Source organism: Lycorma delicatula, chromosome 11, assembly GCF_047948215.1.
Source record: "Lycorma delicatula isolate Av1 chromosome 11, ASM4794821v1, whole genome shotgun sequence".
Lineage (NCBI taxonomy): Eukaryota > Metazoa > Arthropoda > Insecta > Hemiptera > Fulgoridae > Lycorma > Lycorma delicatula.
In genome coordinates this window covers 80,513,977-80,540,421 of record NC_134465.1, presented here as the reverse complement: position 1 = coordinate 80,540,421, position 26,445 = coordinate 80,513,977, and the positions used below count along the sequence as shown (strand labels likewise).

Sequence of the window (26,445 nt, the reverse complement as noted above, 5' to 3'; positions counted from 1 at the left end):
TCAGAAAAAAGTTGAGTAAGAAACACAAATTATGTATCTAAACAAAGTAAAACCATAAAGATTACGCACATGATTATGAAAGGAGTAATGATAATTGAAGAAGAATAAATACTGAGATGAAACTATTTATCATTTTACTCATGAATTAGGAAAAAGAGTAAAAAAAATAAGATAAACAATAATAATATTTGTGATCACTACCACTAAGAAGGAAAGGCAAAAAAACGGCAAAATTTTGAGCGGTAAAATTATGAATCAGAAAAATTTCAAATAACTGGACAGTAGTTTGTAAGAGATAAAGCAATGAAAAGATATAAAAGAAAAAATAATGGGGATAATAAGCATCAGAATTTCTAAGAAATGAGGAAGAAAGACAGAGAAGATCATCACAATTAATATTATTTATGGTAAAACTACTAACATATACCTACATATAAAAAAATAATTCAAACTGTGTATGCCATCCCTGCCTTTAAAAAAAATTACCAAACGTGAGATTTCGCTGTTTTTCATGTTCAAAATTATTGGTAATTTTCTCATAGACAGAAGATAGATAAGTAAATAAACCATGAACCAATATTTTACCTTGAGAAAATATAAATGAATAAATTGCTTTCTGTTTCATCCTTCCAGGACCAATAGTTTTTTAGTTAAAATTTTTTCCATAAACCCTTACAACCACAAAAATAGGTGTGCACACCGTAACAACCTACCACAGGTAAACTGCTTAAATTAAAAAAAAAAAAATAGTTTTAAAGTCCTGAAACATGTAGGAAACAAGCGGGTAAGTTTCAATTTGTTTTGAATTGGTCAAGCAAACAACTTAAGTTTTTTTGGAACACTTCAAATGTATTAACCCTAATGAAAAAATGACCTAGAAGGTACAAACCTAAGAGAATAAGCCAAGAAACATCAGTTGAAGTGAAAGAAAGAAGTGATAAATATTGGAAAAGATGGAACCATAGTGACAGAATGGAAAAATAAAAATAAGTAATTAGATCAATTTATCCTAAAAATAGATCCAGAAAATGGCTGGAAGCTATTCTACTTAACTATGATTGTGGGGATGGACGTAAAGTATTAAATTTCTAGGAAATCTCAACAAAATTAAACTCAAGCAATATTTTACAGAAAGGAAAATTTAAAATTAGAAATCATAACTGAAAAGATGTCTTTTGAAATGCTACACTAGTGCATAACATAATGAAAAAAAGATGAGGAATCAAAAATTGAAAAAAATTAAAAGCAGATTAAAAGTAAGTAACCTGATAAAACAATAATAATTTAACAGTTATTGTAGATAAATGTTTCTTTCATTAAACCCAAATGTGCAATACAAAAGGATACTAATATAACTCAATTAAGAAAATAAATCACATCATTTTCTGAGCAGAAACAGTTTAATTAAAGAATATTAGGGATTATATTCAGTAAAAAGTGAAATAAAACTTGAATGGTAAATAAAGAAGAAAAAACTGAAATATATGAGAAAGAGAAATATCTTAACTGAAGAGAATAAAATGCTGTAAAGAAAATGAAAGTCTAGACTTGAACTGTAAACTCGACATATAAATGGAAATATATGATTAATCATTTACTTTTTGAAAATGTTGAAGTGCTTGGTAATGAATAAAATAATATACAAAAAGAGAAAAACTTTGAAGCTTTATTGTGAAGAACTCTAAATTAATCAGACAGCTTTAAGTCATGCCCAACATACAAGAAATTTGAAGGAAACGTGCTTTTAGTGTTTCTGAAGAGCTATTGGACATTACTCTAATCTCTATAAAATAATACTTTTTGTTATTATTGTCATCTCTTGGCATATACAGCGAAAGAATTACTATAACCATTTAAAAAAATGTGGATTTTTGAAATCCACATACAGTAAGTTACATGATACAGTAAGTTTCTTTATTAAGTAAAAATTATTTTAAACTTTGGACATCCTATTGGAAGTTTAAATTTACATAGTAAATTTTTAAATTCTTAAAAATTTGTTGTCTTGTGACTTGTACATAAATACAAAATTCTAAATCTTGCTCTGGTTTATACATCATACAATTCAAAATCTTTGGACTTTTATTTTATTCAAGAATTTATTTTTTCACATTGATTTTGTTATGATTTAGGCAAAGAAATGAGGCTGGAAAAAATTAAAAATTATGAATGATTTAAAAGGAAATGGTAACTCCTCAAGAACTCAAAAGCTTAGCTAGAAGTTTAAGAAGGGAATGAAGATGAACTTTCTACTAGGGTCCTAGGATGAAAAGTCATACAATGATGATGATGATATATAAATCCAAAACATTAAGAAATAATTATTGATAAAAAAAATTTCTGAAGAAAGCAGGAGCTGACATATGGCCTCAATGCAGGACTCTGTGTGTCAACCAAACACATTCTATTCAGTGGACTAAGAATACAAGTTACCTTCCTAAGCTACTACATGAAATATAACTGAGAAGAGTGTTTTTGAGTAAAAAATAATGTCACAGCAAATTTATGATTGTTTGAAATTTAATATTGAAATTGCTAATGTTTATACAAATTAAGAATGCCTTTAAAACAAAGTCACTCTCTGTCTCTTACAGTTTCTCAATTATTATTTTATTATTAATCATGGTTTGTTGGATCTTCTTACAAAAAAATCTGGTTAAACAGATATCAAATCCTACTTAAAATAGTATTTACAGATAACTTACAATAAACATTTAACATAAAATTGTGTTCTCATTTAAAAAAAAAACAAAACATGAAACACAATTTTGTGAAAATAAAATAAATGACATAAAACAAGGCAGGCAGCACAACAAATGGTAAACGTACAAAATAAACATAAAATTCTATTATCAAGACAAATTTATTCTAAGATAATTGAAATAAACAGCTGTTTGTGATTATCTTTTTTGAGCAGGCTCCTCTTTCACCTTCTTATTTGATTTCCCTTTGTTAAAGCTGTAAAACTAAAATTCAAAGGATTCAATAATTATGAATTATAAGTAGAAAAGTTAGAAATTAGAAAGAATGGCTAGAAAATTATTCTTAGTCTCTCCTGTGCGAACCGACAAGTATCAGTGATTGTATTTAATAGTTGCCAATATAGACAGTTCCCACTGCAAGGGATTGCTACATGAAGTTAAGGTAGTTCCAGACCCAGTGGGTTGGTGAACACGTCTTCGCAAATCAGTTGATTTGGAAGTCGAGAGTTCCAGGGTTCAACTCCTAGAAAAGTCAGTTATTTTTACACGGATCTGAATACTAGATCGTGCATACCAGTGTTCTTTGGTAGTTTGGTTTCAATCCCAACTACCTCACTGTGGGATCCTCAATGGACATTAAAAAATTAGAATGATGAAAACCAGGGAATTAATTAATTATATGAGTGCTGCTATCCGTTGCAGTTTTTATAAAACTATCAGCTTATCAAATCAGGTTTATCAAATTGAAATTTTGTTTGTATTTGTAGGTGTAATATTTTTCTGATGTATTTAGTTTTATATCATCTTTATTAATTTCTAATATTTCTAAATTTGTGTTAATATCAGAAGTAGATTTTTTATTATTTATTAGATGGTCTGCCATATTAGAAAAACTTAATTTATTATTTTTGTAATTTATATAATATTCAAGAAATCTAGTTTTAAAGGATTTATTTATTTTTCCTATATAAATATTACCACAATCATTACATTTAACTTTACAAATTGCAAACAAATTATCTATTTTATTATTATTATTATTTTTGTTTTTTAACTATATTATTATATAGTTTGTGGTTATTAGGTTTATATGGTTTATACATTTTTATTTATTGTAAGTTTTGGTAATGTTTACAATAATATGATATTTTTTCACTTTTTTGTGTCTTATGTATACATTGTAACGTAGTCATTTTGTTATTGTGTTTTGATAGATGTTTTTTATAAATATTATTAATTAAAGTAGTGTCATATCCATTTTCAATCGCTGTATGTTTTATGATCCTTATTTAATTATATAACTTTTCTTTGTTATTATGTGGGTGCTTAATTTTTAATATGCTGTTTATTTAAACATTTTCATCATGACTGGGGATATGGGATCCTGTGAAAATACTTTCATAACAAAATTAAGATAATATATATCGTACCTCAATATTCTATACTTGGTGGTAGAATTTAAAACATAATTTAACAGTACAGAGACATAATATGAACCATAAAAAACTAACTTCACTAATATACAATATTGTTTTTATACAAAGTATTCTGGAACATATTCGCCAAACTTCAGGAACTGATTCAGGACACCAAAATGAGCAAAGAGGTTCATTATGACTAAAGCCTACTTTACTTTGTTTGCGTACAAAAGGAAATTTGTACGCCATTTTGTGATTTTCAACAAACAAATTATTTATCAGAAACAAGTAAACCTACTCTAATAATTTGTAATTATTAAAAAATTTATTATGCATTTTATTTTGAACAAAATGACACCCAATTTGTACAAATCTGTTGACAAAAAATCGAGTTATTGCAAATAATTAACTTTTTTCTTCTTTTTTTTTCCTGTTTAGCCTTCGGTAACTACCGTTTAGATAATACTTCAGAGGATGAATGAGGACGATATGTATGAGTGTAAATGAAGTGTAGTCTTGTACATTCTCAGTTCGACCAATCCTGAGATGTGTGGTTAATTGAAATCCAACCACCAAGGAACACCGGTATCCACGATCTAGCATTCAAATCCATGTAAAAATAACTGGCTTTACTAGGACTTGAACGCTGTAACTCTCAACTTCCAAATCAGCTGATTTGGGAAGACACGTTAACCACTAGACCAACCCGGTGGGTTATCGTTTGATACACTGTTATCGAATAAATGCACATTTACCTTCTTTTTTTTCCTGAACAGGCTCTCAGAGGACCGCGCAATATCACTTATTCTTTATGTTGTGTTTTTCGTTGCTCTGTCCAGCACATGCCCTCTCTTTTTGTTTTTAGGGCTTATGTTGATATGAACATTTTGCTCATTTTGCTGACCTGAATCGGTTCCTGAAGTTCAGCAAAAAGTCCCGGAACATTCTGTATACTGCTATTGTATGACTAACCCAATTTACATAAAATCTTTACTTTTATTTGGCCCACATTAAAGGTACGTACTCTTGTTTGTTGTTTGTACGGATTTTGTTTTAAGAGTTCAAATTTTTTAATTGTGCATCATGTATATGTTTTAATGCAATTACGTGTTTTATATCATAGTAATCAGGATATTAACATTCTTATTTATTTTATATCTTATTTCATTAATGATAAGTATCACTAACAGTGTGGCAATTTTATATAAAAAAAATTGCATCTAGCATTGTTCCACTGAGAATTGCATAATCTATGTCTGGAATTTGGTCAGCATACAAAGTCAAAAATAACCTCAAAATAGCCTAAAGATTAATATTATTGGTTATAGATGACAATGTTTTATTAAGTCAAGAAATGTGTTACAAAAAATTACCATAATATTTATTAGATATAAAGTACGGATTAATAATTACATTTCCTATTCCTACAAAATGATCGATTCTTTATAATTAATATTAACAATGATTAATTAACATGAAATTTTATAACCCTACATGAGTAATATAATAAAAAAAACAAACAAATATTATGGGATAAAAACAACAAACATGAAAACACATATAAAGTAACTACAATATTAATATTATTTGGTAGTACTTTACTTCAAAACATTTACAATAAAAAAATAAATAAATAAAAAAAAAATTTTTACAATACGTGAAATATATTAAAAATGACAAAAAATTGAATTATAACAGATATAAACATTGACAATCATTCAAAGTGATGTGAAACAAATTTATTTTTGTGCTGCTTCTAAAAGCTTGTGTTGGTGGTGTGTTATACACAAACAATAGTAAATTCAACAGCCACTATTGATTTACATTTTTTTAATAACCAAATTTTATATGGATTTCATGCGGTTATATTAATATATTTTATATATAATTATATTTATATATATATATATATATAAACAAGTTCCACTGCATAGTTTTAATTGTACATTAATTTGACTGAACTGAAATTTTATTTATTCAATCAAAAATTAACAGTTTACAAAAATTAATTGTAATAATTATAATTACTTTAATCTAAAATAAAGACAGTTATGTTGGTACTGTAAAATATGTATCTAAATAAGAAGTGTAATTCATAATTTCATAATAAAAATACAAAATAAAAAATACAAATTCAATACATTTCTAAATAAATATTTAATATTTTAAAATACTAAATATTTCTGTTACACCATTGTTCACAAAATGGATAAGCCTACCATTACAGTTGAGAAAAAAATCATTATGGCAGACTAAGAGAGAAATACAAGTTATTTACTGATGATAGTAATTTACACTGAAATTGAAGAAAAATAACAAACAGAATTGTAGGGGTGGAAAAAAAATTAAATTATTTGGAGTGAGAGATCTGTGTTAAGAACTATAAAAAGTATAAAAGGTAGTTTTAACCAAGAAGGAAAGATAATAGTTATATTTTTTTTAACAGGTGACTGCTATGAGACTTAATTCTGGGTCTTATCTTAAGTTGTATGTTCACTTCGGCTTTGAGCCCAGACCTGTTTTGGTAACTCAGAATAATAATGATTGCCCATTGCCAAAGGTCTTTCTTGTGTCTCACTTTTCAGGATAAAAACACTATATCATAAAAATGCAAATTATGACAATTCCAATGATATACTTAGCTTACTGGTATGCACTACGAACAGGATGAATAGAACAACAATAAAACTGAGAGGTGAGACTATTCAGTATGTAGAAGAGTTTAAATATTCAGGAAGTAAAATAACAGATGATGGAAGAAGCAACAAAGAAGTAAAATACACCAACGAAGCAAGTAAAACACACCAGGCAAAGAACGCCTTTAACAAAATGAAAAACCTTTTTACAGCAAAAAATGTAAGCCATGAGTTGAGAAAACAATTACTGAGAACATTTGTGTGAAGTATTGCATTGTATGGGAGCGAGTCATGAACAATAGGGGAAAGGAAAAGAGGAGACTTTTGCCTTTTGTAGTATGGTGTTACAGAAGGATGATGAAGATAAATTGGATGGAAAAAGTGTCAAACAAGGAGTTATTTAAGAGAGTTAACAAAGGGAGAAACTTTGAGAAGCAATTAAAAAGAAATGGAGCTCAGCTAATAGGACACATTCTTAGGCACCAGGGTCTGGTTAAGAGGGTGATGAAGGACAGATGGACAGGAGAAATTGTAGGGGGAAACCTTTAAATTGAAGAGAAAGGCTGATAAGGGCAAGATGAGTGGAGAGATGCTGCCAACCAGCCTAAGGGCTGTTAACAAAAGAAGAAGATTTAGCTTCTTGTGCATTACCTCATTCAAAGGTTACTAAGATATTTCCTATATATTTTAAATTTTATATTAATGTTATAAAATAATTAGTGATTTGTGTTTACAAAACAAATTTAATTTGTAGAAAAATGTTATTATTTAGTTTGGCAAACAAGATGAGACATAGGATCAGGTATGCACTATGTATGTGTGTCTAGACTGTTTTTTTTCTAATTCACTATTACTTGAAATAATTATAGAGAAAAAAACTTGTAATTAGTGTTTATAAATTACTTTTAAATATTTTTAAAACTAATGCTTTTATTATAAATATTTTATTTTTTCAATGTTAACCCTTTGAATGTCAAGGTAACATCTATTGTTATCCACAATTAGCACTAGAACTATCAGGGTACCGATCTATTGGTACTCTGTTTAGTCTCGTTTAATTTATTAAAATCGCAGCTAGATTATGCTGGAGTGTTGTATATTGGTTCTATATGTTTCATTCTACATGTATATCAACAGTATTCAGTGTTAGATGGCTGTTTCAACAAATTATCAATATTGAAAGTCACATTACTGTTCATTTCCAAGTCATGTTCTTCTGCATTGTACATTACCTAATTATTGTTTGCACTCACTTTTTTATAATATATATCCTTAATTTTGTTTAGTAATTGTTTCCATATTCTTCTTATTTAATTTTAGGGTTTGATTTTAGTTTGTTATTGCTCATTTTTGTGTATTTTTTTCTGAAATGGAGCCAACACTGGGCCCATGAGAGACTTACCGACAATGATATTCATAAATATTTTGACAAGTACAGTGATAGTGAATATACAAGTGACAGAAATAGTGGTTCTGAAAGTAACCAAAGTAACCACAAATAGTGGTTCTGTTTGTACAAGATGTAACAGGAGGTTGCGTGGTGAGTGCAGTCCCAAACATAAATGCTAGACAATACAGAAAAACAGGGCAAAAACTGTCATGTACTCTCAAATTTCCATTATCATAACATTGTAAATAATAATTCAAATTTATTATTTCTTATATGATTTTATTTAGTAATTTATGTAGATTTTATGGACAGTGGTGGGTTTTTTTCAAATTAAGTATAATGTTAGAAATATGGAAAAAATAATGTTAGAAATATGGAAAAAAATAAACTTTTAATATATTTTTTTTATTTAAAACAATTAATTTTTGTAATATAAACATTTTAAAATGAAAAATATGACTATTTCTAAGCATTATCATATTCTACATAATTTTCTGGGTAAGCGGTATTTTTTCAAATTTATAAATTGAAAACAGCATGACATACAATGGTTTCAATAACACCTCTGCATGTCAGAGTAAAAATGCTTGACAGTTTTAGAGCAACCCGTTACAAAATGTCTGATAGCGAAACGGTTAAAGTTCCTTTTAAATCATGTTATTACAAATAAATAAATACAATAAAAAGTTGAGTGATATAAACAAGTTTACAATTTATTCCAAGTATGTTGTGAATCAAACTTATATTCTTGGATTTCATTATTTCAGATGACTGAAATAGTTTTTTTCCTTATTTCATCCTTATAAACAAAACAGTATATTGTAATTAAACACCCCCTTTTAGATCTCATTTGTTGAATTTATATTTTTTTGAGACATCAACTTATGCCTCACTCATTGAAATGTTGTGAAGCCCTATTCACTTCTTTTTTTATTTTTATTATAAGTATACAGAATTTATGATGGAATGAAATTTTGTATAGATTGTAAAGAAAATGTTATAGTGATGTAGTCAAAAATTGCTGTTCTAGTTTAACAATTAACCTGTTAATTCGATTTAAAAACAATAATATGGGTTAGGTAATAAAATTATTTATAATGATTAGAATAGACAGAAAATCAATTTGTAGAACCACTGTGAAAAGAAAAATAATAAAAATTTGTGACTGCTTATTAAAAGGAAATAATTATTACTAAATTTGTTGTAACATTTAAAAAATCAGAGCTATTCATTTTTACAAATAGGAAATGCCAGTCTCAGATTTTCATTTACACTGTCTGCTCAGATTATCAACAACTAGAGCCCATTTTATGCATGTGATTTTTCCCTTGTCAATTTATTTTCTGTTACAAAAATTAATAGTCAATGGGGTTGAATTGTTACTTTTATGCATAAAGGTTTTATGATGCTTAAAAATCGATCATTTCAAGACATAATTTAAGCTAATCAATTAAAAAAACCTACAATGAAAAAATGTCACTTGATAAAGAAAAAGTTCTTTAAAACAAAGACAAAACACATACTACAAACATTGTATTCTTTGAAGCCTAAAGCTAATGTAAGGTATAATATAGAGACACTTTTCCATGTTTTTCTACAGTCAGTATGATATTAACGATTAAATGCACATCCTAATAGGTTATTAAAAATATTATGTATCGTAATTTTGACAAAATTATTCTGTTATTAAGTGGATTATAATCAGTGGCATGTAATTTATACCTGTTATCATACATAGTAGTTATATAATCATATAAATTGTACTAAATATTTATATTAATAACTCACAATTATTTTCCTCCATTGTATTATTTCAATAAACATATGTGTAAAATATCACAACATGTCTTACAATATTACTTTAAAAATTTTAAATGATAAATTTATTTCTGAGTCAATATAAATAACATATGATAACAAAATGTTATTTTATTAAAAGTAAAATTTTAATATATAATTTCAAAAATATAAATAATATGTGATGCAGTTGTAAAAAATCATTATTTGTAAATTGGACATTTTTATGGGTTCTTTGAATAATTTAATTTAAAAAAAAATAAATTTAAAGAATAAAATAAAATTTCAAAAGAGGCTTTATAAATTAATAACAAAATTTTAATTTAACGAGTAAATAATTTAATTATAAAGCAATTGAAAAATATTAGCATTCATTAAAATTTAAAAATGATCGTTCCAATAAACATTTCAGTTCAGTCTATATAACAAAATAAACAGGTGTAAAAAGAAAATTACAACAAATTAGTACAAAATACAAGGTGAAATATTAATTTTTAAATTAATACATAAATATGGGATAATAATTAGTACAATTAAACTCAATGACATTGAAACTTACCTGGAGGACTATCACCAACATTTGTCGGATGCGATGAATGCTGATGAGTTCCATTTGTACGTAAAGGATGAGTAGGTGGTAAAGGTGGACTCGGGGCTCTTGCAATAACAGGTGGTTCCAGTATATCACGATATTTAGATACCATTAAGACTGATATAAAATAAACAATCGCTAATGATAAGAATTGAGCCTGTTTTGTCTCCTCCTTTAAAATAAGTACATATATAAGAATCATGTTAGACTGAATATATAAATATCAATAATTTTTTTAAAAATTAAAATTTCCACTTATTGCTTTATTCCTCTATACTTAGTACTTTCAGAGGGATCTCTTGAGTTATCAGAGAGTACAATGTCAATAACGTAATGTGATACTGTTTTTTTTCAGCATTAAGGGACAATCCTGTAGCTTACATAGATACCATCCTTGAATTTGATCCTCCCACCACTATGAGCCTACGCAACACATCACTGCAACCTCTCAGTTTCAAGCAGTGGAGTAATAAGTATACACATTTCCTCTTTTGTCACATAAATGGAATTGAGAAATCTTGCTCAACAATATGCCATTTCTTTTTGTGCTGAATTCCATGAGTATGTCACAACAACTTACAGTAACTTTAAAAAGGCTTTTGGAAGTGACGTTATGTCAACAGCACACTTTTTCATTGACATGAAACATTTTCTGAAGCCAGAACGAATGTTGAAGATGAAAACCGCAGTGGACGACCATCAACCTCATGAATAGTTCAACACAGCCAAGGTGGAATAAAATTATTTTATCTGATCAAAGACTGACAGTGAAAATGATTGCAAAAAAGTGAAAATCAATTGGAAAAATTTTCATCTAACAATAACTTAAGATCTGAGAATGAGAAAAATTTGTGAGAAAACTGTACTAAAAACTTTCACAGAGCAACAAGACTTGTGGGAAAATGTGGCAGCTGATCTTATGAATAAGATGAACTCAATCCAGAATTACTGAATTGTGCTGTCACTGGTGATGAAAGTTGGTTCTTCTTTAAAGATCCAGAAATAATATGTCAGAGTTTGAAATGGTGTTCACAGAGATCAGCATAATCAAAAAAACATTTGCATGTCAAAATCAAAAATAAAATGCATGGTGATGTCCCTTTTTTACTTAAAGGACATTGTTCATACAGAATGAGTACCCCTTGGGGAATCTGTAAATAAATATTTCAACAAAAAAATTTCTATAAAGACTTTGAAAATTAGTCCTCGTCTGCTCAAACGTTGCCAGTAATGGATTCTTTTTCATAAAAATGCACCAACCCACATTGCACTGTATGTACATCAGTTTTTTTTTGTTTCAAAAGGCATTTCAACCACAACCACTTTAATCACTGGATTTCGTCCCATGTGATATTTTTTTTATTTCTGAAAGTAAAATTTTTTATCAAAGCATTTTCAAACAAAAGATGTCCAAAGGACTGTAACAAGGGTCTTAGATGAAATTCTACAAGAAGGACCAGACATTCTATCAGCAGTGGCAGAATTGTTGAAGTATGCAGACAGAAGGAAATTCATTTCAAGGAGATTGCAATTGACTAAATATGTAAATAATTTTTTCCCAAATCAGTCTTATTACATTATTATCTGATCTCATGTGTAAGAAAGTTTGATTAAAAAGTTAAAAATACAGAAAGTATGTTTATTATCTGTTCCTGATGTGAACTGTTCTTCTACATTTTACATTAGTTTTTTTTTGAGCAAAAAACACTTTCGCATTATCATTGCCCAGGTTAAAATAATAACAACTCCTTCTCATATATTAAAATATTAATTAAATAAAGTTAAAACTATAATGCAAACTAAGATATTAATAGGAATAAAATTTAAATAGTGAAAGAAACGCAACAATTAGGAAAATACGTGTAAGTAGAATAACAAAATAATATAAAAATTTATGACTGGTTAAATCTTAAGTATATTTATTCTTCATATAAGTAACAATACCTGGTCTAGTACATTCTTGTAATTTTGTAGGATGTGCTGTATGTCTTTTGGTAATTTAAATTTGTGATGTAAGGCTGCATAAAATACACAGTCAACAAGGATGTAGTACACAGTCAATCGGCAGTCGCAACGGACACACAGTAATGCGCTCTCTGTTGACATCAGGTAACCATGAGTAGCTCCAGTATATTCTAATCGCCATCAGCACACAGGACCACTTCCTATCGGTATGAAGAGAAGAAGATCTTTCTGCATGAAGAGTCCATGGTAATACTGTATCTTTGATAAATTGAAGTTTATTATTATCCACTGTAGCAGTCCACTCATCTTGCCACCTTCTTCAAAGTGTATGTTTAATGGAATTAATAAAATCAGTAGTTGTAACTCGACAGTCAGCTACATGCTAGCAACCGTACGTTCATTACCCAGTATTCCTACATTGCTAGGGATCCAGCAGAAATTTGTTGTAATGATTTAATTCAGCAACTGTATTATGCATTTCGGTGACAATAGGATATATGGAATACAAATCCTCTAAAGCTTGGAGAGCACTATATGAATTACTACAGATAAGGATGATTTTCTATTAGTGACCAAATGACAAACACCTCAACATTTTTAATTTTTTAATTATGCTTTCAATTTAAATCTCCATTTACACATTCTGATGGACATCGTGGAATTCTGTGCCAAACCAGTGGAAAAAATAAAGCAATATATTTTTTTTTCAATACTAGAATTAGATAAAGATTAAATCAATTAAAATTAAATAAAATTACTGACCACATCTCTATATATAACAGCTCTTAACCGATTTACATCCATATCTTGCAAAAGTTTTTCAGGATCTTTAACAGGACTTGACTGACTTGAAAGATTATCGACAATGTTCTGAAAAAACAAAATAGATGAAAATTACAAGTATCATTATGACAATTTATGGAAATAATTTGTCATAAATAAAAGGTAAAATCTATAGTTTCTCAGGATTCTTCTTCTTTTGTTAAAAATTCAGAAAAAATCTGGAAATCCTTATGAAATCTGAAATTCATCCAATATTAACTTGACTTCATTCAAAATATAATTATGCAATAGTTTAGTACACTGAAATTAATTTGCCATTTCAAAGAGAAGTAACATAATATTTAAAGTATTAAATATTTAAGATTTAAGTAAAATAAAATTATGTACCCATTAAACACAATACTATTTTACAACAAACTAAAATTATTTTACTAAAAATTACAATTCATAGGAATAAAGAAAAATTATTAATTAATTTTAGAGGATAAAGTCATCTAATAATAATTATTGCATTTTTTTTAGAATACAACTTAAGAAAAACAACATATTTCAGTTCATGATAAATTAAACTGAATTAAATCATTTTTGTTCAAAAGTGGTAGTAAAAAACATTCAGGTCTACAGAAATATTTTAATATAGTTAAAATTCCACTTATTCAAAACAACAAATATTTCATTTAGACTTTTTTAGGGTTTTCTTTGTTTGTTTCTTTCTCTATTATGTTCCTTTTAGTACTGGTTATTGCTTTTGAGCAAAACCTTTTAACCTCTTAAAATGTCTTATTTCTTTTAATCAAATGATAGAAGACAACGCAAGAGTATTTTTTTACATGAAATCTTAATTTTATTTTAGTAGAAATTACTTGATCATACTTGATGCTATATTATTTTTGTAGTTAATCTTGATTATATAGGTTCTTTTATTTGAATCACCCAGGTGATTTTCTCGTAAACTATACAGAATATAAAAAAGTGACCAAAACAAAAGTTGCTCAGATTGAATAGACACCTCATGGTGACCTTGGATTTGATCTTGACTGTTATTTCAAGGTTAACATGATCTTTTCAAATGGAACAACCTATTTTTGACTCCACCAATAAAAAGAGCAAAAAATGTTACACTGGAATATGTGGTCAAACAAATGACCTTGAAACATTTCTTAAGGTCACTGATGTCACCCACTTCATTGATGACACTCATGTTCAGAAATCAACCATCTGGTGTGTACAAATCGCAGATTAACTGTCAGGGAACTTGCAGAAGAGGTTAGCATCTCAATTGGATCGTCTCATGACATTTTGACTGAAAAATTGAAAATACATCAATTTGCAGCAAATTTTATTCCTACTTTGATGACCAAACTGCAGAAAGAACATCGAGTGGATGTTTGTCACAACTTCTTGAACAAGGCAATGACGATGAAACATTCATATCCATAACATTGAATAGAATGAGCACTTTTTTCTATAATTCTTTCTTTATACTTGTACAATATATAATTCTTAAGCTTAATGTCAGTAGCTATCCCCCAGTTTATGAAAAAGATACAAAAATCTTAGCATGGAACTATGTGCTTCACAGTTCCAGCAGCGTGGTGTTTGGCTGTTGTGCGCATGCGCATGTAGGAAGCTCCACACAAGGCTGTGAGGGAGAGAGAACTCTGTCGCTCCCATAGTGCCGACCCTGGCGTGCTGGTAGAAGGTACTTTATTTTTACTCCATGTGTATATGTAACGTTTCTTGTTCGTTCCCCTTTCTAGTTTAGTCAGTGGAAGTAATACGAAAATGGTTTAGTTATTTTTTCAGTAGAGATCAAAAGATGGCGGAAAGCAAGGGCGCTTTGAATGCCAAATCTGTCTAAAAACATGGAAAGGAGAAAGAGAAGGTAATTAGTAAAAACTAATTATGTATTTGTTTCTGTGTACACAGAAATTTAAATTAAGTACCATTGCACTACAGTGTTTTTAAGCAGACATTTTATTAAATTATTATCTAATAATACTAAAAAATAGTATCTGAATTGACATTTTATTATTTATTTGGTTAAACCGAATATATGTACCGTATTCTTGAATGTGATAAAGTGTAGAATAAGATTATTATCTTGCTTCCAGCTATTCTGTTTGATTCTTTTTTTTTCTGGATCTTTTATCTTACAGAAAACTTTAACCATGGCCTTGAAAAGGGCCAGAAAAAAATATTCTGTAGCAGCACCTCCACTAATTTTAGCTACAAGCCACCACTGAATAACACCATATAATAAACTAAACAAGATATCAAACAATCCAAGAACATATAGTTATAGAGGAGGTTATGCGGAACACAATGCTGCCAACCACACGTCACTATATATCTCCGTTAGCACGAAATTAAAAATGTTTGGTTATTTTCTGAACAGACCTCATGTAGTTTATTTCAAAGACTATCATTTCATAATGCAATCTTTAATCATTTTAGGTTCAGCATTTCATAAAATGATGAAATGAAATGTACATGAGAATAAAAAAAAATAAAAGAAAAGAAATTCAATTTGAATTTCAATTAACAAAGTTTTCTACTTATGCAGACAACCTTTAAATCAAATTAATTTCATTTAAGTCAAATTATAATATTATCCATAGACACATTATGAACAAACTAAAGATATGTAGGGGCTAGGATAGATGTATTAAATTCACAAATGTACACATTCAATTTTACAAACACCAGCCAAAGTTATTTTTTTCCTAATCATTACTATGATAAGTATATACCTTAGGAGAAGCTTGAGCACCACGTATTAATGATTGTAGATGAGCAGTTTTATTATTGAGCATACTTCCATGCTGTGGTTGTAAAGGTAATGATGGACGACACCTTTCCTTACATTCCAAACAATTACGAACTGCACAAGTACATACCTAAAAAAGATATAAAAATAAAATTTATATAGTAACAATTATAACCTAAATTAATGCTAGCATATGTATTCTAATATTTATACACAACAAACTATTGGGTGTACAAAAAAGAATACCAGGGCATATCCATCAGATAGGGGAGTTCATTCCGTATTTTAACCAGCATATCTGAAGAAATGCAAGAGACAGCTGCTTCATGCTTCATTACTGTTCCTTAAATCAGGCAGACCAGTAGATAGCAGAGGTACGTACAAAAGATGCTTTATAAAATTCTAACAGATATAATTACATGGGGTCAGATCAAGTGAATTTGGAGAACAATGCAAACAAACTCTGTCATTGGATCCAAACCAACAAATCCAGCGACCAGGGAAAATGTCATTCAACCAATCTCAGCGAAAAAGAATGGCTCATACATTCTGTTGGGATATTACAGAAAAAAACAATTTCACATTGTAAGAGTTCATGAGGATCTTCAGACCCACAGACACAGACAATATGTGTGTTAACTTTTCCATATACCAACCCGGGGGAAGACCCACCTTACACACCTTGTGATGATACCAGTTGCCACACTACCCCCTCCATTCCGAGCCCTGAGGGGCTTTACTAGAGGTCATCTTTAGACCGTCTAACTGATTACACCTCACAGTCATCAGCCAGGCCTCGGTCAGGATGCCACCGATGTAAATGCCTTGGTAGACATTTGCATCAGTAAAATACAAATCAAATTTTGCCTTCACATAGGCCTCAAACGAACATCTTCACATCCAACCTAACATGATTCCCTCAAACTAACTAACCAAAACCGTGGAAGTGACCAATTGGACTAGGCGCAGACCCTGCACCTAGTGCAATTTGACAGCACCGTTTGTGACTGTGAATGCCTCAGAAAACGAACAAGTTGAAAGTTAAATCAGTGCTACACTCATACCAATCAAAATTATGTTTTACGCAACATAGAAATTCAGACATACACGCAAATTAGTCGAACAAATTAAGTCACCTGACAAAGGGAACGTAACCTCATTCCGGTCCACACAGGAGCCAGGAACAAACCCCGTACCCCCACTCAGTTCCATCATGGAGTCTCATGCGGCATTACCAAGTCACAATCAAGTACCATCACTGGTGGAACTAAGCCATGCACCCGCTCACATGGGCTACCATACCCCGGCAGCACGGCTACCCCCATCAGCAGGAGCCCAAAATTTAATCATAAGCAATACCAATATAACCATGGCTTGATGCCAAGCGCCTACCTCCAACCAATCCAATGCCTAGGTCAGAACCCTAGCCACCTATATCATCATATACCACGATCATATACACTGATATGATCATATACAATCATATACCACGACTAAACTCCCTCTGCAGACCTACACACCGCAAGGGTGAGAAGAAAACCAGTCACTGTAGACCACTCCCCACTCCTCGTGGGTCATCCAGTTAATATGGAGATCAAGAAAGGAATGTATTCTCTCAAGTTCCCTAACAGCTCGTGAATGTTCGACTTCATATCAGGGAAAGTCATAGAGGACGTGGTCCACTGTATCATCAGTCCCAAAACTTGGGCATTAACTCAAATCCACCAAACAAAACCCAGTCAAACTCACCCAAAAGGCACCATACCCAGAGAGAAACTGTGTGATATACCGATTGGGGGAAACCCATCTAACTGCACCTACATCTGACACTATAGGAAATATACTACGCGTGTAGTGACCTGTGGGCGATTCGTCCCACCTAACCTGCTAAGATGCAAGGCCCCGGTCTTCAATCTCCTGCTGTCATTCTGGCGTAAATAGGTTATTTACCTTGGAAATGTAGCATTCCTTATGCTCATTAGCCAAGATATCTATTGGTTTGACTCCGGCTATAACACAGACTGCCTCCCATAAGATTATTCTATAACCACTTATAACAGCCAGCAAGAGGAATTGCTGGGCCCTCAGTAAAATGTCCAAGTAACACCTAAAAGCCAAACGGTGAGCCCAGACAGGCACAGCATATAGCATAATAGCCTCACTGACACCTTTGTAAAGGACACACATGGTATGGTAATTCAACCCCCAATCGGGATGAATGACTCTACGTATTCCATAAAAAGCATCAGCAGCCTTTTTTTTGCTACATACTGTAGATGTTCCTTGAATCGAAAATTCTCATCAAGGATAAAACCCAGGTACTTTTGAGCCATAACGTACTGAATGGGGAGACCAGCCATCCAAACTCGGATTTGTTGGAAAGCAGCCAATTGGCCCTTAAGCAACATCATTGTGTTTTCTCTGGGTTGAAAATCATCTTATGTTGGAGACTTCACAGCTGGAGTGTCTCACAAACATGAGCAGCTCAGAACTCTACCTCGTTACGCGAATCCCCTTTAATCAGAAGCAGCATGTCATCAGCATAAGCGACAACACGACAACCTCATGGCAACCTCAAACAAACATGGAATCGAAGTCTATGATCCAAAGAAGGGGACTCAGAACATTGTCTTGAGGGCATCCTTTATTTAAGGTTTTGCAAACCCCTGCCCTCATGCAAGGAAACGGTTCGATGGTTGAAATAACTTGAGAGCGCTTCTAATTCATTTTATGTACACTTACACTTCTGCATCGGAAACAGGGCAGAGGGCCGCCATAAGTTAAAATATGCCCCCATAAGTTATTATGCACCATAAGTTATTATATGCCCCAGATATGTCCAGAAAATCCCTAATACATATTTGCATGAACTACAGGAAGCTATATCCACTACCAACTTTTCGACAAAGATGAAATGTTGATCACTAAATACAATATGATGCAACATTTTGACTCACCTTCATGCTGCAACATTTTGATCAAGCATAGCATAGTCGGTAGGCTTCAAAACTATAACAGCTGTAAACAACATGTATGGCACATAAGTAAGCATTTACTTAAAACATTCCACACTGTTATGACTACCATTGCTAGTTCACGGCTGGTCTTCCTAACGGATTTTTTAGGAGTATGCAAGAAAGACTACCTGACACGTTATACATTTTTTTCAGACACCCTCAATTATCCTGTACTCTTTCTTTCACAGACATCTGGTTGTTTCAAACTGATTATGTTGTCAACAATGTTATTGTCACTTGGAAGATCATAATTAAACTTTCTACAGAACACACATTGAACTGACAGATTCACATTTAGCAAACTGCAACAAAACACATAAAGCTTTCTGTTCAAGAATTGTCATCTTTTGCTAGTGGTGCTACCAAACAGAAAGATAAGAGATCAATCTATAACCATGCATGCAACTAAAACTGACCTTTTTGCTCTTTGGTTCTAGCCTTAAATCAACACTGCATACCTCATATAACAGATATAATAAATTAAAGCCCTGATTTTTTTTGTACACTTGGTACTTTAAAATTGCATAATCTCTTCTTATTTTTGTATCATTTTTATACATTTATTTAGGCTGAATCTGATCTGGAAGTTTTATGCACCACATTAGGAAGTAAGAAGCACCACATTGAACAAACATAAATATGTAAGCACAAAAGTGTTTTGGAAAATATTCTACAACCAATTATGTAAAATGATTTTGCAATACAAATTAAACATTATATCTTTAACGTAAAATAAAATATCTTCCCAATATAATTTATTCAATAAAATATCTTTCTTTCCATTTGTCTGTATAATGTGAGGTAATTGTTCTTCGGTTTTTTTTAGCAATTTTCATGTTATAAATAGTTTTTTGTGAAGGTTTATTCTATTTTTTATTAAAAATCATATTTTTATATTTTTTGTTCTGTGTCTTGAATAGGTAACAGACATAACTTGTAGAAAACGTTCAAAAATTGTTTTTCTTTCTGAACATAATAGTATGACACAATGACAAACAGCTTCTGAGCATGGTGTTGGACTAGAGACAGTGAATGTTATTTTAAAACAATTTAAAGAAACTAGTTCCTTTTCACCTCAGGGAAAGGAAAATGCGGCCATAAAAGAAAAAGTACTCAAACACAGGATCAGTTATTAGCAAGAGAAAATAAACTTGATCCAAAACTATCTCTACAGACTAAAATTGAGAATTAGCAACTAGTGGAATACATTTACACATGACAACTGTTAGACCCTGACTTCTTGCAGCTAGATGGAAAGCCTGTCAGCCAGCTAAAGAGCAGCTTTTAACATCAGCAATATGCAAAAAAAGGCTCTTGTGGGCCAAAGTATATGATAACTGGACCAAAGAAGACTGGAAAAATGATATGTTTTCCGAGTTACATTTTTATGTTCTAGGGAAAAGGAATTCTTCCTTTGAAAAGCATCAGATGAAAATAAATCACTGGCTCATATCAAAAAAATGGTTAAACATTCCCAGAAAAAAATGTTTTGGGGTTGTTTCATATCTGAAACCCCTTTTTTCATTACTTCCAATAGATGGTATGCTAAAAAGTAATGGATATACCAAGATTTTGAAAGAGAGGGTTGTAATTTTGATAGGGTTGTTATTTAGGCAGTAGAATTACTAAAGATGGACGAAGCAGGAGCAATATAAAATCCTGAATAGCACAGGCAAAACGAGCTTTCAGTCAGAAATATAATTTGTTTACATCAAAAATTAATTTAAACGTCAGGAAAATATTTTTGAAGGTATATGTTTGGAGTGTAACATTATATGGAAGTGAAACTTGGACAATTGGAGTACCTGAGAAGAAAAGATTAGAAGATTTTGAAATGTGGTGCTGTAAGAGAATGTTAAAAATCAAATGGGTGGATAAAGTGACAAATAAAGAGGTGTTGCAGCAAATCGACAAAGAAAGAAGCATTTGGAAAAATACAGTTAAAAGAAGAGACAGACTTATAGGCCACATATTAAGGCATCCTGTTATAATCACTTTAATATTGGAGGGACAGGTAGAAGGGAAAATTGTGCAGGCAGGCAATGTTTGGAATATGTAAAACAAATTGTTAGGGATGTAGGATGTAGGAGGTATACTGAAATGAAATGACTAACACTAGATAGGGAATCTTGGAGAGCTGCATCAAACCGGTCAAATGACTGAAGACAAAAAAAAGTCAATACAGAGTAATTGTAAGGACAGTAGTAATCTTTCACTACTTATGAAAGAGGAATTATGTAGCATATGAAAAGTGCCAAGCTTGACTGAGATTCAAATCCAGAACTTTCCACATGAAAGGCACACACTACCACTCTGCCACCCTGACATTTATTCTAGCAGTTCCCTCAATATTTTTCAGAAATATTTAAAATAAGATGAAGTAGAAAAAAAATCAAAATGTAGTTTCTTAAACTTTTTATAAATTACAAACTCAAATAAAATTAAGTGAAGGTAATACTTACCAGTCTAAGACATTGTCGAAGAATACCACCACTAGACATATTTTTCTCCGATTCAAGTTCACCAAAATTTAATGAACTAGCAAATACTAAAACATCTGCCATATTTACTAATCGTTGTAGAAAAGAAACAGCAACTTCAATTGGCATACCTTGTGTTGGTTCCATAACATCTAACTCATTCTGAAATTAAGTAAAAATTTAAAAAATAAAAAATCTTCTGTACTTAACATTATCTATTTTTTTTTTAACTTAACACTGTCGACTTTATTTTTCTATTTTTTACTCCAGAAGTTTGCATTAATACAATCTGAATATAAATATCTTGTAGCAAAATAAAAAAAAAAAATAATAAAGGCAGTTCTATTTTTTGTTTTTACAAAAATCATAAGTAATTTTTTTTGTTATTGATCTAGGATTATTTATTTTGCATTTTTCTTAAAATATTCCAATAATTATTTTTTTCTTTATAATAAATATTTAATACATAATAAAATAACAATAACTAACTAACTGTTGCATCAGTATAATACAAATTATACTCTAAAAAAAGTATCTCACAAAGAACAGAAAGAATTTTAGGATATGTTCTACAGATACTTCATATAAAGACAAAACTTCATATAAAAATGGGTTCAGAGTGCTTAATTTTTTAATTATAGTTTGTGAAAGATTTTACCCACTCCTACTCCAATGGTAAAATGAAGGCATGTTGAATTCTTGGAAATTAAATTAAGGGTAAATTTATGGTCTCATCTGACCAATAACGTTTTAACTTAAAAAATTGAACAAAACTGGTCCCCACATCTGCAACTTTATTAATTTTTGGAAAAAAAAATTATAAAACAAAAAACATATTTTTTAGATTTGCCATAATATTAAATTGCCAATAAACAAAAAAAAATAATTAAAACAGTATGTTTTAAAAGAAATCTGAGAAAGGCTATATACAGTAATGTCAACTGAACATGAACAAGGGTTTAAGAAATTTGATTTTTGTTAAAAACTCACTAAAATAAGCAAGAAAAATACAATTATAATTGTTTATGAATTATTTATCTTTAGAATAGATTATTAAAAAGTAATCTTTAAATCATTAATTAAAAAAATAATTAAAAAATAAATAATCTAATATATTAATTTATTTAATAAAATGTAATTCAAGTAACATTAATTAAACTTATTAATTAATAAAAATATTTTAAAAAAATTGAATAATTTTTACTTCCTTGTACAAAGTAAAGGAAGTATTGTAATTGTGAAAAATTTTGGTTTTCAGATTTCAACAGAAATATCCATTTTGACTAGTTTCAGCATGGCATCTGTATATACCGCTATAAAATTTAGTAACCTTCTCCTACTTCGTTTTTGTTTTCATTTTGTTGATGGTTACATCATAATATTTTAAAAAACATAGTATTAAATAGATATACAACATGCATTTATTTAAAGAGTAATAAAGGGACTTTTACTCTATCCTAATATTTCAGGTAAGATTGTGAAATTAACAATTGTATAAAAATATTTGATGTTAATAAAAACTAATATTTCAGCAATTATGTAACTGTCCACTTTATTAAAGAACTGGAAGATCATATCTCATTTTCAAATGAAATAAGTTTAATTTTAGCGCAGCAAAAAATGTGTAAATGTAATTTAATATGTGACAAGGAACTCATGTGGTGTCCAAATCAGATTTTTTAATTTAATATGATCAACTCATTTAAATTAATAATTAGCATTAACAATATAATTATATTCAAATAACCTTATTTTAAATTACATAATTATTATTTTTGGTATTTATAGGGATGGTTATTTGCATCATACCATACCATTTAAATTAAAAAATGTGTTCTACATTTTTACTCAAATTTTCTTGGCAACTCTAAGCTATCCAATTTATTGTTATTGATATATTTATTATAAGTAGAAATTGATTCAGATATAATAAAAAATTAATCAAAAAGTCAACATCTGAAATATTTCTCAGTTAAGATATCTTACCCAGTAATAAATAAAAAAAATATTTGTTAACTTTCACAATCACAGTTATTTTACAATCTATCATTATTTTGATATCTTCAATTTCATAGATAATAAATAACAATATTTATAATAAGTTTAAAAAAAAAAAATACATACACTAGGTGATGTAGCAGACGCTAACAGGGGTAACAGCCCACCACAAGCAATAATAAGATTATCAGCAAGTTGCGATATCAAGTGAACAGTATTTACAACAAATATAGCATTTTCACTACTATTAACAAAATCCAGTACAGTTTTTGTATTATGACTGCAACAAATAGAAAAATATATACAAACAATGTAAGTTAATACAAGTGTAAATAACATAACAAAACACTGGTAAAATTTTACGGTTTAATTTAAACTTATATACAGATTTGAAATTTGTAGTTTTGGATACATATTTAGCAGAAAAAAGGCAAAGGAAGAAAAGGCATAATGGGAATAACAAGAGAAAGAATAAGTAATAAAGGAATTGAGAATAAATAGTCTAAGAGAAAATTGAATGGAGTCAAGTACAGTGATTTGGACACCTCAGGAGAATGGCTGAAAACAGAATCCTGAGATAAATGGAAGAAATATAAGGTATATAAAAACATCAAAGATGGAAAGAAGAGAGATGGAAACTAAAGGTGATAACCGGGGGAAATAAAGAGTGAGAGAGTGTGGATGGACAAACAGCACTAGTGAAGGTAAGTCAACAACCAGACCCAATAAACTGGAACTGGGATCAGATATGGATAGACAGAGAGGTGGATACTGATTTGAAGTAGTACACTGTTTCACAATAGAAAGATGTACATTAGTTTGTTGCCTTACATCATACGATCCAGTAACTATTAAGACTATGATCCATTTGAAGTACCTGAGGTTTAAGAAACATCAGGCAAAGTTACTTTCATTAAGAGTAATGATGTTCAATATATAGCCAGCCCCAGTAGTAAAGAGAAAAAAAGGTGTCAGTCGAAAGACTGAATTTCCTGCATTTTGATGGGCTCAGCATACTAATATGCATACATAGATTCTGCTTAATGAAGAAGGCAACAGAAAATTACTTCATCTTCCCTTTCCACAATAAGTTTGGCACAAGATGCTCTTTAATCTTAATGATAACTAACACTTTCAGAAGTGATTTGCGATTCATTTGCAGATCATCTATAAGCACTATGGTGATTATAACCAATAATATACATACATTTACATTTATGAAACTCTTACAGATTTTTTCGCAGATGGTCATCAATCGATTGTGTCATGTTCAATGAAGAAAGATAGAATGTTCACAATGAAGATCCTTATAAATGATCCTCTCTTGTGAACAAAAGACTTTAGGATATTAAAAATAAAACTCAAATTGATAGAAAATATATTATCTATAGATTACAAACTGTAGATCATTTCCACAGATTTCATAGTCTACCCTCAGTTAAATGTTTGGTGAATATCTTGAATACAAAAAGATTTGGATGGTTCCTAGACTATTCTCTGAAGAAAATAAAAAAAGAATAGAAGTAATATTGACAATTCTTAACCCATGTAAGTAAGACAGCAAAGAATTTCTTCATTGTCTAACAAATTTATTGTAAGTACTTCATGAATATTTATCGTGAATTTATTATTTAAATTCATTATGAATTTCTTCACATTTCACTTACTTATGAAACACGAATCAATTGTAAAACTACTGAAAGGAATTCCATTAAATACAACGGCATGATTTAAAAAAAATTTATTTGAAAACCAAAATCAAACAAACCTCGAGTATATTCTGTGACTCTTACTTGAACTCATACTAAATGAACTTCACACTATATTTACAGGCTTCTGCAAAACTGTAAAACGATTCCATTATGTATCACATAAGAAATCTACTGTCAAGCAATATTTTTTATTTCATGCAAAACTTGCATACACTGCTTAAAATGTTTGGATAATTAACATTCAACATCCATTGTATAGCCCCTATCCAGCCTCCAGTGATTTTCGTTTACTTCATATACTAAAAATATAATCCACAGAAGTTTTGTATACAACAAACTGATTGTTAAAAGATATCTAATTACTTATACATTCCTTTGTCACTGTTCTCAGTGACAAATCAGTGACATACATTCCAAATGTACTCAGTAAATCATGTGGACATGCATTATCGTGCAGCAGAATGACATCGTCAGTCAGCCGCCCATGTCGCCGATTTTGAATGGCACACCTTAACTTAAGTAGAGTTTTGCTGTAGGCTTCTGCATTTATAGTTGTTCCACAAAGCGTGAAATCTATCAGCAGTATGCCAAACTGATCCCAAATGGCTATGACTTGACCTTTGTTGGTATAGTTGGTGATTGAGGATAACACCATTCACTCGACTGCCATTTTTTCTCTGGCATTTAATACGAAATCCATGTTTCATCACCGGTAACACTTGAATTAAGGAACTCATCACCTTTTTCTATGCAGTGTATCAAAAATTTCAAAGGAGATCCCATTTGGGTTTTTTGTGACATTCCATTAAGATGTGCAGCAGAAACCTTTCTGAAGCCGAAATGGTCATGAACAATGCGACCGATAACAGCTCTTGAAATATCAGGAAAAGCAAGGGCCAGGTCGAAAATTGCTGAGCAACAATCTTTTCTGATTTCATTCGACGCGTTTCAACAAGTCCTCGGTGATTTATCAATGGTCTCCCTGAACGTTCTTCATCATTCACATTAATTCTGTCGATCAAAAATCCACATATTTTGTTTAATAAATATCATATGAAATTAAAAAAATTAACCTTGTTTTACTTTTGCATTAAAATACAAAATCTTTTACCCCAACCCTTTATTACCTTTATATGAAATATTATCACAAGGGCTAAACTGTTTATTTGTGGCGGCTCATGGCTA

General features: G+C 30.2%; 1 protein-coding gene across 1 annotated transcript in view; it reads right to left on the bottom strand.

Moving 5' to 3' along the window:
• The window catches only part of rg (A kinase anchor protein rugose), a 1,091,579-nt gene that overhangs the window by 446,229 nt on the left and 618,905 nt on the right, over positions 1-26,445 (bottom strand). The window contains exons 25-29 of the mRNA XM_075379107.1: positions 23,675-23,828; positions 21,533-21,712; positions 16,037-16,183; positions 13,263-13,370; positions 10,503-10,707 (exon numbers count right to left, since the gene is read on the bottom strand). Of these exons, the coding sequence (XP_075235222.1) occupies positions 10,503-10,707; positions 13,263-13,370; positions 16,037-16,183; positions 21,533-21,712; positions 23,675-23,828 (794 nt within the window). The remainder of the gene's footprint in view (positions 1-10,502; positions 10,708-13,262; positions 13,371-16,036; positions 16,184-21,532; positions 21,713-23,674; positions 23,829-26,445) is intronic.